General features: G+C 60.7%; 3 protein-coding genes across 9 annotated transcripts; 1 reads left to right on the top strand and 2 right to left on the bottom strand.

Moving 5' to 3' along the window:
• Positions 1-6: 6 nt before the first annotated feature.
• ZDHHC16 (zinc finger DHHC-type palmitoyltransferase 16) lies at positions 7-5,935 on the bottom strand. Of its 6 annotated transcripts, none has more exons than XM_071564329.1 (10): positions 5,857-5,935; positions 3,516-4,143; positions 3,083-3,277; positions 2,772-2,860; positions 2,541-2,653; positions 2,236-2,369; positions 1,951-1,998; positions 1,284-1,369; positions 881-1,004; positions 7-515 (listed from the first exon to the last, which is right to left on the bottom strand). In XM_071564329.1, exons 2-10 carry the CDS (start codon positions 3,750-3,752, stop codon positions 288-290), a joined length of 1,254 nt encoding a protein of 417 aa, XP_071420430.1. In that variant the 5' UTR covers positions 3,753-4,143; positions 5,857-5,935; the 3' UTR covers positions 7-287. The 6 variants fall into 6 exon arrangements, with proteins under 6 accessions (XP_071420430.1, XP_071420433.1, XP_071420432.1 ...); XM_071564330.1 differs by lacking the exon at positions 5,857-5,935 and adding an exon at positions 737-807 and having other exon boundaries at positions 309-515; positions 3,516-5,105; XM_071564333.1 differs by lacking the exon at positions 5,857-5,935 and adding an exon at positions 737-807 and having other exon boundaries at positions 309-515; positions 2,541-2,569; positions 3,516-5,105.
• Positions 5,936-6,017: 82 nt separating this feature from the next.
• Positions 6,018-8,227, top strand: EXOSC1 (exosome component 1). Of its 2 annotated transcripts, none has more exons than XM_071563561.1 (8): positions 6,018-6,103; positions 6,312-6,427; positions 6,530-6,604; positions 7,224-7,282; positions 7,474-7,507; positions 7,632-7,684; positions 7,763-7,845; positions 7,992-8,227. In XM_071563561.1, the coding sequence occupies exons 1-8, from the start codon at positions 6,073-6,075 to the stop codon at positions 8,096-8,098; spliced, it is 558 nt and encodes a 185-aa protein (XP_071419662.1). In that variant the 5' UTR covers positions 6,018-6,072; the 3' UTR covers positions 8,099-8,227. The 2 variants fall into 2 exon arrangements, with proteins under 2 accessions (XP_071419662.1, XP_071419661.1); XM_071563560.1 differs by having other exon boundaries at positions 7,194-7,282.
• Positions 8,228-8,769: 542 nt separating this feature from the next.
• Positions 8,770-11,405, bottom strand: PGAM1 (phosphoglycerate mutase 1). The gene is made up of 4 exons (XM_071563219.1): positions 11,173-11,405; positions 10,521-10,795; positions 9,840-10,020; positions 8,770-9,757 (listed from the first exon to the last, which is right to left on the bottom strand). Exons 1-4 carry the CDS (start codon positions 11,312-11,314, stop codon positions 9,588-9,590), a joined length of 768 nt encoding a protein of 255 aa, XP_071419320.1. The 5' UTR covers positions 11,315-11,405; the 3' UTR covers positions 8,770-9,587.
• Between the last annotated feature and the right edge of the window lie 40 nt (positions 11,406-11,445).

The following is an 11,445-nucleotide window of genomic DNA, read 5'->3' as shown; positions in this document are numbered from 1 at the left end:
GCAGACTCTTAAAAAAACCAAACGGTATTTAGTGGATGGTCTTAAAAAGGCTCCCTGGGAAGTACTTGAGGCATGGGGGTGCCATCCTCTGGGCCCAGCCCTCTGGAAAGCTGAGCTGGGCCTGCGCTGGCCTGTACCTGTGCTCCTGAGGGCAGCACCCTCAGCTGGAGAAGGGAGCAGCTGCTCTGCCGCCTTTCACCGGGGCTGCCTGCAGCCACCAAGAGCCAAGAGAGCAGGCAACCAGGCACCGACACTGTCCATGGACTTTCACGTGGCTCTGGCTCCAGTCAGCGATGTGTGCCAGCACCAGACTTCTGCCAGGCACGTGGGCCAAAGGGGTGGAGGGGGGTCCCCCATGTGCTCCCCTGCCTGCGGGGAGGGATGTCTGGAGCACCGGGTCTCAGATGGCCAGGAGTGGTGTGTGCTGCTCTGTCATGCAAGGAGGCAGGTCCCAGCTCAGGCCTGTCCCATGGGGCAGGTGAGGAGAGGGCAGCAGAACACGGGTGAGCCAGTGCCTGTGGGGAGAAGAGTGAGGCCACAAAAGGTGGAATCTTGGTGCTTCTCAGCTCTGAGGAGCCAAGCCATGTCCTGAGCTTACAGAGCCCAGAGCAACACAGTGTGGGATGGTCACTGTCCTGCTCTCTCCCAGCTGCCCAAGGAGAGCCCCCATTGTCCCCACACCCCTCTAAGTTGTTGAGTCACCACCTTCCCAGACAGGGGCTTCCCAAGACTCTACCTTGGCATGTCCACACCCAGGAACACCTTCCAGTTATCCCAGCTGCCGTAACTATAGGGGTTCCTAAAGACCTGTAGAAGGGGGAGAGCTGCATCATGTCTGGCTCTGCCCTGGCCAGACTCCCAAGCCATGGGCTGTGCTCACCTTGCCTTTCTTCTGCAGTCTCTGGCGCTCCTTCCTGTTGATGTGCCGCTCGATGCTGGTTTCCCCACGGGTGATGAGGGCAGCGTGCCACAGGGTGAGGGCACCCAGGGCCAATGCAACTGAGCTGGGTATGACAAGGGACAGCAGGTTGGGCACAGGCCTTCCCTCTCTGGTGCTGCAGCTGGCAGGGCTCAGGCTGCTTCCCCACACCCAGAGCTGAGTAAGTGGGTCAGCTTGTCTAATCCCCTGTGACAGAGCAACACTGTCTTTCCTCCTCTGTGGCCTGAAGGCTGGCAGGGCAGGGATGTCTGTGCTAGAGTAAGCAAGCCCAGCCACAGGCAGGTAGAGGGCAAGCAGTGTCACAGGCTTCATGCTGTAACTCCCAGCCCCTGAGCCCCCTCACCTGCACAGGACCCAGAGGTAGACCACGCTCTTGTGGAAAGCTCGCTGGCGGAAGGAGAAGGTGGGTGGTGGGGTCTGGTAGTATGTCTGGAAAAGGACCAGAGAAGGGTGAATTACCCAAACTGCTTTAAAGCTTGAAGCCAGACAGGGACTGCTGCACCCCTCACTGCTGCAGAGCTTCGACAGCAAGAAGGGACTGCAGCTGAACTTACAGAACAGCCAGGGTGAGGGAGAGGCAGCCTGACACAGCCACAAGACAGGCAGACAGCCAGAGGTGGCACAGGTGTGAGGAGCAGTGGGGTAGAGTTAAGGGGGCAGGGAGCAGCCATGGGACTGATCTGGACACTGCAGCTGATGGTTGGGGTGAGATGTGTACCCAGTGCCACAGTTTCCCCAGGAGACCATGGCCTGAGCAGCACATGCCAAGCAGCTGTCACCAGCCCAAGCCCGGGGAAGCTGCGTACACAGAGAAGCAGACCCAAAGCTGCTGGAGGCAGTGTCTGTAACAGAGCTATCAGGCCAGCCTCAGCTCTGACATGTGAGATGAGCATGGGGGGCTGGTTCTGATGTGAGGTGCTCCTTGAGAGCAGAGCCCCAAGCAGGATCCAGCCTGCAGGGCAACTCTGCTCCACACAGCGTGGTGCAGCTGCAGGGCAGGGATGTCCCACCTGGTTGGCAGCCACCTGCAGTCTCTCCTTCTCAAGCAGTTTCATTCTCTGGGGGAATGGAAAATGGCACCAGTTATGTGTATTGGAGGAGAGGGCAGGGACCCTTGCCCTCACATCCCCACAGGACCAGAGCAGCTGGGGGGCCTCACAGGAGGAGGAGGAGGGAGAGAAGAAGCAAAATCACTACGTGGTTGGGCCTGGCCCAGCCTTGCTCTGCAAGCTCAGCCTGGGGAGTCCAGGCGGCCTCAGTGCATAGCAGGTGAAGGCCAGAGCCTGTCTGCTCACCTCAATGGCTGCGTAGGCATCCCGGAACATCTCCCAGCCGCTGATGCTGCAGTAGATGCAGCCCATGGTCATGAACAGGCAGAAGGAGAAGAAGTAGCGGTGGTTGTAGTGTCCCACACAGTTGTTTAGCCAGGCTGCCTCTGGGGTTAAAGGTACATAACCATGACATGATGGTCCAAACCCACCCCAGGGACCACCTGTCCCTGCGCTAGCTGACTCCCTGTGAGAGGAGTAGGACAAGAGAAGGGGGGAGCAGGGCCAGCTGCCCCCAGGAGAGTGCCACTGTCAGTACTGCAGAAGGATACGGCAGTGGTGGTCCATCTTCAGAACACACCTGGGAGGGAGGAGAGCAGCACCAGTGTCAGAACCAGTGCAAGCGCTGTGTTTGGGAGGGCACAGGCACCCCCCCAGCTCTCGGCTGCAAGAGACAGGGCAGTGAGCCAGCATGCAAAGGGGAAAGACCCCTATCTTGTTGTGGGGCAGAGGGAAGGAGAGGGATCCCAGAGGCTGCCTCAGGCAGAGGGAGGGTGCCCTACCTGTTGCAGATGCTGCAGTGGTGGGTGCGAGCTGGCTTGGGGGCAATGCATTTCCTGCAGATGGAGACGCCAGTAAGGTCATTCTTGGCCTGTGCACAGGTCAGAAAAGATATGTGCACCTAAACCCTGCACCTCATGCTTCTTACCTCCCCTATGACCGCCCTGCCTCCCCACTCTGCAGTGCCCAGCCTAGATTTCCCAACCCAAAGGAGGCCTCCTGCAACATCACCACCAGGCTGTTCCCAGTGATCATCTGTAGCTAGTCCCCAGTGTCCAGCTGGGAAAAGCTACACTGCTGCTTGGTGCCTCACCTGTGGTGGGTGCCCAGGTGAGGTGGTGATGGCCATGTAGTAGTGGAAGACAATCATGATGAGGTTCCAGTGTCCATAGGCGAGGTGCCAGCAGATCCAGGCAGGTGTGTAGGTCTGCAGGATGAGGGGCAGCAGGCAGATGTACACAATGGCCACAATAGAGCTTGTCAGCCCGATCACCAGTGCTACAAACACCTAAGGGAAAGGAGCCTGGGTCACTAGAGTGGGCAGTGCCTGCCCCTCACTGCCTCAGGAGAGGTATGGACAAGACACAGCCACAGGAAACCATTATGAACCACTCACAGAGGTCCCAGCTCCCTTCCTGTCTGGAGCACAGGCAGCCCTGAGACTCAGTTGCCCCAGCAGCACACTAGCCCCAGCAATGGGTGTGCCTTGCCCATTGAGGGGTGGTCACCACACCACGGGGACTCACCACGCCAAACCATCGAGTGACGTGGTCCACCAGCCAGTAGACGGGCTCGAAGAGGGAGTCAAGCACCACATCGCCATTGGTGAAGGAGTTGTAGAGCAGGGAGCGAAGGCAGAGGTGCCCATAGTGCCACAGCTGCTCCGCCTGCCGCACCAGCTTGAACCGCCGCCGCCGGCCCAGCCGCAGGCACTTGAGCAGCAGGCGCATCACCGCAGCAAACATCCGCTGCCGGCTCCTCATCCCTGCCACACCACGCCTAGGGGGACAGGAGCTCGGTGTGGGCCACCCTGCTGCCTGGCTGTCCCTTGGAAAGGGTCTCCCCTCCCAGATGTGCTGATGCCAGTTGTGCAGGTCCCTGAACTGGCAAGGGTGCTGAGCTCAGGCTCCTGGAGGCTGTGAGGCTGCTGTCACCAGGATGTCTCTCTGTGCGAAGTGGGGGGCACAGGCCCAGCAGCATCTGGGCTCAGGTGCTCTCTGGTCCCATCTCGTCTTTCCCAGCGGGGAGGGGGCCGGGGCAGTGACACAGAGTCTGACTCAGAGGAAACCAGAGAAGGCATGAGCATCCAGGATACTGGGCCTGCTCCAGGGATGAATCCAGCACTTCCCAATAGGTTCAGGAACAGGGAAACCCCTACAAGGTATACATGGAAGAGCCAGTACAGGATTACCCCTCCTCCCCTAGTCCCTCCTTAACCCCAAAAAGTAGGATGCTACTTCCCTTCACCTCAGCCTCTGGACCAAGCTACAGAGACCACTCTGTGTCCTTCTCAACCTCACAGCCCCATTCTGAGAGTCCCCGCATTTCCTCCTTCTCCTTGCCTGCATCCTTGGACAATGCCATGCACCAGTGAAGGAGTGGCCTGGGGCTCCCATGGCTGCTGAGCCCCTGTCCTGACTAAGAGCTCTGCTGGGAGCGATGAGGAACCCGATCTGGGAAAATGATCTGCAGGGCTGGGGCCCCCAGGCCTCTGTACGGGCAGTACCATCAATATTAAGCAGTGAGGCTGCCCCAGGGTCCTGCCAGGGCACGTTCTGAGCCTGGGCCAAGCGCTCACTTTGGAGCAGTGCCAGGAAGTGGTGCCAGAGCTCAGTCCCTCTAGCAGGGATCAGCTCTCTGCACTGCTGTGCAGTACAGCCCTTGGTGAGCAGCAGGGAGGGTAAGGGCAGGAGCTGCAGCATCCAGATGGGCTGCTCAAAGGATCCAGAGATCTCCTCTGCCCTTCCCGAGGAGTGTGGGGCTGACCCCAAGGTTGGGAGCTGCTGAACATGAGGACCCCAGACCCAGCAGCCCACCCCAGGTCTAAGCATGGCTCCTGCTCATACTTTCTGTTTCCTGGTAAGGGAAAGGTGGGATACATACAAATCCCAGTGTCATACACTTCTCCATGTTTCCCTTTGAGTCTGCCAAGAACTTTTTCCCAAAACTCATCACGCACAAAGTGGAGCAACAACTTCTTGCCCTGTAGCCTTTGGGTGGCACATGTCTCCGTGTAGTCAGTGTGGTAAGAGACAAAATGCTGTAGCCAACAGCAAGCAATAAAGTCAGCTCTCCCCTCCAAAAACACAGCACATCCCTACCCCCCGGAGAGGCTTCCTCACCTAAAACAGCCGGGAGCAGGGAGTGGGGCTATAGGTGAGGCGGCCATTCTGCCCCAGGGCAGGACCCAACTCTGTCCCCAGACACCTGCCTGCAGACAGCACAGCCACAGAGAGGAGGCTCCAGCAGAGCCATTACGCACCTTCCCTTGCCCAGTCAGGCACTGGGATCCAGCCCTCGCCCTGCCCATGGCCTTCCGCGCATCCCAGCGGGGCACCGAGCCCATGGGGATGGGACAGCCACCACCAGCACAGCCAAGACCACTGGCAACATCACAGCCCAGGGGTGGGGAAGTGTGGCTTGGGCCCCACCCCAAGCGCAGACGGGGCGCTGGCTCCTGCGGGTCCAGGTGCACAGACACAGCTCTGTGGCACCCTCCGGTGGCTCCCCCCGGTCCGGCAGTCCCAGCCCCGCAGCACCGAGGCACTCCGCCCCGTTCTCCAAGGCTGCCTACGTCGACAGCAGGCATCCCTCAGCCCCGCCGCATCACCCGGGACCCCTCGCGCCGCAGCACCTCCGGGCCCGCAGCATCCCCCCCACTGCATCCCATCCCAACCGCACCCCGGGGCAACAGCTCCCCACTGCCCCCCAGGACCGCACAAGCACCTCCTGCCCCGCAGCACCCGCAGCATCCCCCACCGCGCCCCTCACTACTCGCCCCACAGAATCCCTCCTCTCAGCCCGCCCAGCCCCGTGGCACCCGCAGCCCCTGGCAGGGCCCTGCCAGCCCTGCCCGGCCCCGCCGACCTGCGCCCGCCGCCTCCATGCCCGGGCCCCGCCGGCCCACGGGCAGCGCCCGCGCACGGTATGCCGGGAGCTCCCGCTGCCGCAACGAGACTACAGCCCCCAGCAGGCAGCGCGCCGGGGTAGGAGAGAGCCACTAAAAGCGCCGCTTACAGTGCGGTATTGCCGTGGGGACCAATAAGGTGAGGGCTTTCTGGGGACGCCCTGGCGGCAGCGAAGATGGCGCCCCCTGCGCGGTACTGCGTCCCAGGTGAGTGCGGCTCCCGCTGGCGGGGCTGCCCGGAAGGGGACGCGGCGGCCCAGGCGAGGCGTACGGGCGGGGGCACTGCGGAGGGGTTGCCCCGGGGATGTCCTGCATTGGGCCGGCCGGGAGCCGGCGCTGTGTCCGGGGCGGTGCGGGCCCGGACCGTGCAGCGAGAGCGGGACGCCCCGGCAGCCTCTGAGCTCCCGTCTCGCAGGTGAGCGGCTGTGCAGCGCCGAGGAGGCCACGGCTGGCAGCGGGACCTACACCCGGCACGGCTTCATTTTCTCGTCGCTGGCCGGCTGCCTGGAGCGGAGGAGCGAGGACGGCGAGGTGAGCGCCTGACTGCCGTGCGCCCGGGCGGCACCGCCTCGCTGCGGACGAGGCTCCGGGGGGTTCGGACGGGGATCCTGACCTTCATGTCTTGCTCCGCAGCTCCCCGTGCTGTCGGTGGTGAGAGACAGCGAGTCCCAGCTCCTGCCCAACGTGGGGGCCGTGGTGACATGCAAGGTGGGGCACTGGCGCGCTGCGATCACAGACTGCCTTGGCTCACTGTGCCTCGTGCTGAGCTTTGTTTTGCACACGGATGGGGTGGGATGAGGAGCCACTGGGATCGTTTGTCCCCTCTGTACAACTCACAGAAGGACAGAGGCAGCCCAGGGTCTCTCTTGGGTTCCTCACTCCTAAAAGAACATGGGTATTGGCATGGGGACAACTGCCCTGAGGTTGAGGTCTGAAGGGAGGTTTTTCTTTTCTCGGCCTTCAAGAATTCTTTTCTGGGGTAGAGAGTGCGCAGGTCAGTGCCTGGGGCAGCTCTGAGAAAGGGTGGCGCAGATGAGGGATTAGTTTCCTTACATTCCTGATGGGGGGAGAGGGATTGGGATCACAGTAGGTTTCGGCCTTTATTTGCGTGCCTTGAGTTGCTCAAGTATCATCTTCCTCATCTGAGTGCTGCCAGGTGTCCCTCCGCTGCCTGGAGCAGAGGGCAGAGGAGGTCGAGTGAGACCTGAGCTCCCCATGCAGCCCTATCCTGCCTGCTCCCTGCCCTTTCCCTGCCTGGACCAGGGTGCTGGCACTGATTCCCCTTTTTAACGGGCAGGTCTGCAGCATTAACTCTCGCTTTGCCAAGGTGCACATCCTGTATGTCGGCTCCACGCCACTGAAATCCACCTTCCGCGGGACCATACGGTAGGGAGGAGGCTGGGATCCCCTGCTCTCCAGCAGGGAGAAAGGCTGTGTGGGTAGTGCAGCTGACTGCCCTGGCTGGAGCTCTGCCCCAAGCACTGGGCAGGTGTCCAGCAGGTCCTGGCAGCTCCTGCCACAGGCTGCCGAGTTGCCTTTGCTCACTGGGACTCAGATACCTCCGTCTCCTTTTTCAGGAGAGAAGATATCCGAGCCACAGAGAAGGATAAGGTCAGTGAGGCACTGCCAGTGACTGTTCCACCACAGCTGTCCCTGCTTTCTGCTGGTGGGGGCCCCTGTACCCCCTGCTGATGGTGCCCCTGCACTGTGTGGTGTCACCTGCTCTCTCCTGCAGGTAGAAGTGTACAAGAGCTTCCGCCCCAGTGACATCGTCCTGGCCAAAGTTATATCCTTTCCCCTCAGGGACAGCAGGTTGGCTTGAGCCTCCCTGGGGAAGTGTTTCCCTTAACCCTTGTCTGATCAGATCTCCCTGGGTGATGCACAGTCCAACTACCTGCTGAGCACGGCGGAGAATGAGCTGGGTGTGGTGGTGGCACGCAGTGAGGCAGGTAGGGATGTGATGGGGACAGGCAGGGCGCCTGTGGTGACAGTTCTACCTCATCCCTGCCTGAGGGGCACCTGCTGGGCTGCTTCCCTCTCCACATGGAGTAACACAATTTTGGGAAGTAGAACCCCTGACATGTGGTGTCCCTAGGTGTGCAGATGGTGCCCATCAGCTGGTGTGAGATGCAGTGCCCGCGGACACACACCAAGGAGTTCCGTAAGGTGGCACGGGTGCAGCCCCAGTTCCTGCAGACGTAGCACCCTGGCAGGACTGGGTGTCTGTGGGGCCAGAGCAGCCCCCCGGGCTCCCACCTCCTTCACACATCCAGCCAGGCCCTCACTGGCAGGATGGGTTTTGTATTTTGGGATAATAAATATTTTTTGAGAGCTCCGTGCTTGGCTCATTACAGCTGGGGGGGGCTGGGGTTGCCTGTGGCACAGTGCTCTGGCTCCTGCAGCAGACCTGTTGAGGGAACAGCTTCTGCAGCACCACAGCCACAAAGCAGCATATGTTCACTGGTGGGGAAGGAGAGCAACCCCGCACCTTCACCACAGTGAGGCCAGCAGCACAGAGCCCCATTTTGTGGCTGGGCTGCACTGGTTCCAGGCATCTGCCTTGCCAGGTTGGTTTCCCCACACCAGAGTAAAGCCTGGAGCACAGCCTGTCTCAGCACACTGATAACCAGGGCATTCTGTGGCTGGGTGCCACATCTCCCTGGGCCACACCTGCTCTGCCCTACTGAGGGGATGAGTGCACCACACCCAGGGCCTGAAAACCACTGCAGGGCAGGGTGTCACTGCAGAGCTGTGCTTTGCTCCCCAAGGCCAGCACAGCTTCTGCAGCACCATCTGCATCCAGCAGTGACTGCTGCCTTATGTGTGCCAGGACCATGGAGCCCCACACAGACCACAGATGCACCGACACCTCGTTATTGCGCATTACTCCTTTATTGAACTGGAACAAGACAGCTGCTATGGTTGGACAGTAACACTGACCCCGTGCAAGCCCAAGCTCACAGCGCTGGTAGAGGGGGAGGCCACAGTGACAGACCATGTACACATCTGTGTGGGATGGGACACAACGGCACCTGCTTCACCAGCAGGACTAAGGTGGATGTCAGCTGGGGGAAGTATGTGGCAGACACGGACCTCCAGGCAACAGGCTCCCTCTCTCACCCTTGTCTGAAGGAAATAAGTTAAAGCAGGGGCTGGCAGAACTGGGCCCAGAGTTGCAAGTACCAGTCTAGGGTGCTGTACATCCCCTTCCAGTGGCATCCCAGGTCCCTGGGCCATGCACCCACGAGGGGAACAGGGTACCCACCTTGGTCACTGTCAGCACTGCACTCACCTCACTGCTCCCAAGAGCACTAAATCAAGTGACAAAACTACAGTAACTGGGTGACAAGAGCTGTCGGGGAAGCAAAGCAGAGGAGCCTGAATTGGTGAGGGATCACTCAGCCTGTCCCCCTGCAGATGAGGTCTGAGGGCTGGAACCTCAGTGTGGAGAGGTGTGTGGCTGCTGCCTGGCAGAGCCAGGGCTTCCTTTCACACCAGACTCCTGCACACACAGCCCTCACCCTGGGGCCCCCAGGCTGTCTGCAGAGGGGAGCCTAGTTGGAGGGAATGGGCCTAATCCTGGGGAGTAGCTCCAGCTCTGCAGCTCCAAGTTCCTACAACTGTGGGGGATGTGAACAGAGGGGTAGGGGATGGCAGGGGGCTCTACTACATGCTGGTCTGCTGACTGCCCTCACTTCTTAACCTTGCCCTGAGCAGCAACAGCCTCCATGGCCTTGCGTACGGTCTCCTCATCCCCCAGGAACTGCATGGGCTTGACGGGTTTCAGGTTCTTGTCCAGCTCGTAGACAATGGGGATGCCAGTGGGCAGGTTCAGCTCCATGATGGCCTCTTCCGACATGCCTGTGAACACGGTGCCATCACTCCTGGCCTTGCCTGCAGTGCCAGCTGGGGAAGCAGGGAGATCCCTGCAGGGCTGACCTACCTTCCAGGTGCTTGACAATCCCACGCAGGCTATTGCCATGTGCAGCAATAAGGACTCGCTTGCCCTCTTTGATCTGTGGGACAATTTCCTCGTTCCAGAAAGGCAGAGCCCGGGCAATGGTGTCTTTCAAGCTCTCACACGTTGGCAGCTGGTCCTCTGTCAGGTCGGCGTAGCGACGGTCCTGGGACAACAGCCACACTTACACACCAGTCCAGTGCTCCCCACCCAGTGTGGGAAGATGGTGGCAAGGCTTTTGCCCCTCCCCTAAATTCTCCACCTGAGGACCCACTTCATGAAAGCAAAGCCAAATTTGGAAACAAGGAAGCCTTTGATGTCTGAGATTACAATGAATGATAGTCAGGGATGTGAGCCCCTCTTGGGGAAGGAAAATCACATGTTGCTTGTTCTGGATGAAGACACCAGATGAAACATCCAGGAATGGGTCACAGCACTAATGATTAACAGAAGTATCATCTCTGCTTCAGAACTGTTCATGCAATGTCCAGGGGTTCCACTCCCCAGGGAGGAAGCAGGGCAAACAGCCCAAAGACAACCAGCACATACAACAGCCCCATCTACTGCAGCAGTGACAGAGAAGACCTGATAGAGGAAGACAGATCACCACACTGCAGATGACTTTTAGGAGCCTCAAGGCAAGGAACAAAAAGCAATGCGTCTTACCTTTGCAATTGTGCTATAGAAGGGGTGGTCAGACTGCATGGGAGGCGGAGGGATGTCATACGAGCGTCTCCAGATCTTCACCTGCGCCTCACCATGCTTTGCCGCTGTCTCAGCCTTGTTCAAACCCGTGAGAGCCCCGTAGTGCCTCTCGTTCAGGCGCCAGGTCCGGATAACGGGTAACCACATCTGGTCAATGGCATCCAGGACGGTCCAGAGGGTACGGATGGCCCGTTTCTGTACCGAGGTGAAGCAGATGTCGAACTCATATCCGGCATCTGAAAAAGACGAGGGAAGGCGGGGGGATGGGGGAGACCGGGGAGGTGAGCGCCGGGCCTTACGCAACCGGTGAAAGGCCAAGGGCGGGGGCCTCGCCGCGCCGGTACCGGTCGCGTCCTCGTCCTTACGGAAACCGGCGGCGGCCAAGACGCGACCAGTACCGGAGAACCACCACACTGCGGTATCAGCGGCTCTCCCCACGTGACCGAACCCCCGACCCCACACTGGAGGCCAATCCCGGGCACGGGAGAACCTGAAACCCGCCCTCATTAGGCTCGAGGTGGCCGCACTAGTCCGCGACCCCTTCCCACCCCACCTCCACGACTCCCGCCTCGGCCGAACCACCCCCCCGTAACTTTCACCGGTGAGCCGGTACCTCGGAGGGCCTCGCCGCCGCGCCGCGCCTCTTGCTGCCCGGCAGGGCTGAGGTCGGCGTCGTACCAGCCGCTGAAGCGGTTCTCGAGGTTCCAGGCGCTCTCGCCGTGGCGGACGAGGACGAGCCGGTACGCGGCTGCCATGGTGGGCTGAGGGACCGGCGCGCGCTCCTCCTCACGCCGCTGCCACGCGCGACTGACGCCCCCGCGCGGCCCCGCCCCGCCCCGCGCGCCGGCGGAGGAGGGAGGCGGGTGGGGGACAGCGGCGCATGCGC

The sequence above is a fragment of the Pithys albifrons genome, chromosome 9 (assembly GCF_047495875.1).
Source record: "Pithys albifrons albifrons isolate INPA30051 chromosome 9, PitAlb_v1, whole genome shotgun sequence".
Classification (NCBI taxonomy): Eukaryota; Metazoa; Chordata; class Aves; order Passeriformes; family Thamnophilidae; genus Pithys; species Pithys albifrons.
This window is presented reverse-complemented; position numbering and strand designations above follow the sequence as displayed.

Bases quoted from the DNA above. Each gene is read 5' to 3' on its own strand.
- ZDHHC16 (XM_071564329.1), bottom strand. From the start codon at position 3,752: ATGAGGAGCCGGCAGCGGATGTTTGCTGCGGTGATGCGCCTGCTGCTC. The intron at 3,278-3,515 runs GTGAGTCCCCGT...CCTTTCCCTTAG, and splicing joins TCACTCGATGGTTTGGCGTG to GTGTTTGTAGCACTGGTGAT. The intron at 1,999-2,235 runs GTGAGCAGACAG...CCATTCCCCCAG, and splicing joins ATGCCTACGCAGCCATTGAG to AGAATGAAACTGCTTGAGAA.
- EXOSC1 (XM_071563560.1), top strand. From the start codon at position 6,073: ATGGCGCCCCCTGCGCGGTACTGCGTCCCAG. The intron at 6,104-6,311 runs GTGAGTGCGGCT...CCCGTCTCGCAG, and splicing joins TGCGCGGTACTGCGTCCCAG to GTGAGCGGCTGTGCAGCGCC. The intron at 7,685-7,762 runs ATCCTTTCCCCT...GTCTGATCAGAT, and splicing joins ATCGTCCTGGCCAAAGTTAT to CTCCCTGGGTGATGCACAGT.
- PGAM1 (XM_071563219.1), bottom strand. From the start codon at position 11,314: ATGGCAGCCGCGTACCGGCTCGTCCTCGTCCGCCACGGCGAGAGCGCC. The intron at 10,796-11,172 runs GTACCGGCTCAC...CGTCTTTTTCAG, and splicing joins CGGCGGCGAGGCCCTCCGAG to ATGCCGGATATGAGTTCGAC. The intron at 9,758-9,839 runs GTAGGTCAGCCC...CCGTGTTCACAG, and splicing joins GATTGTCAAGCACCTGGAAG to GCATGTCGGAAGAGGCCATC.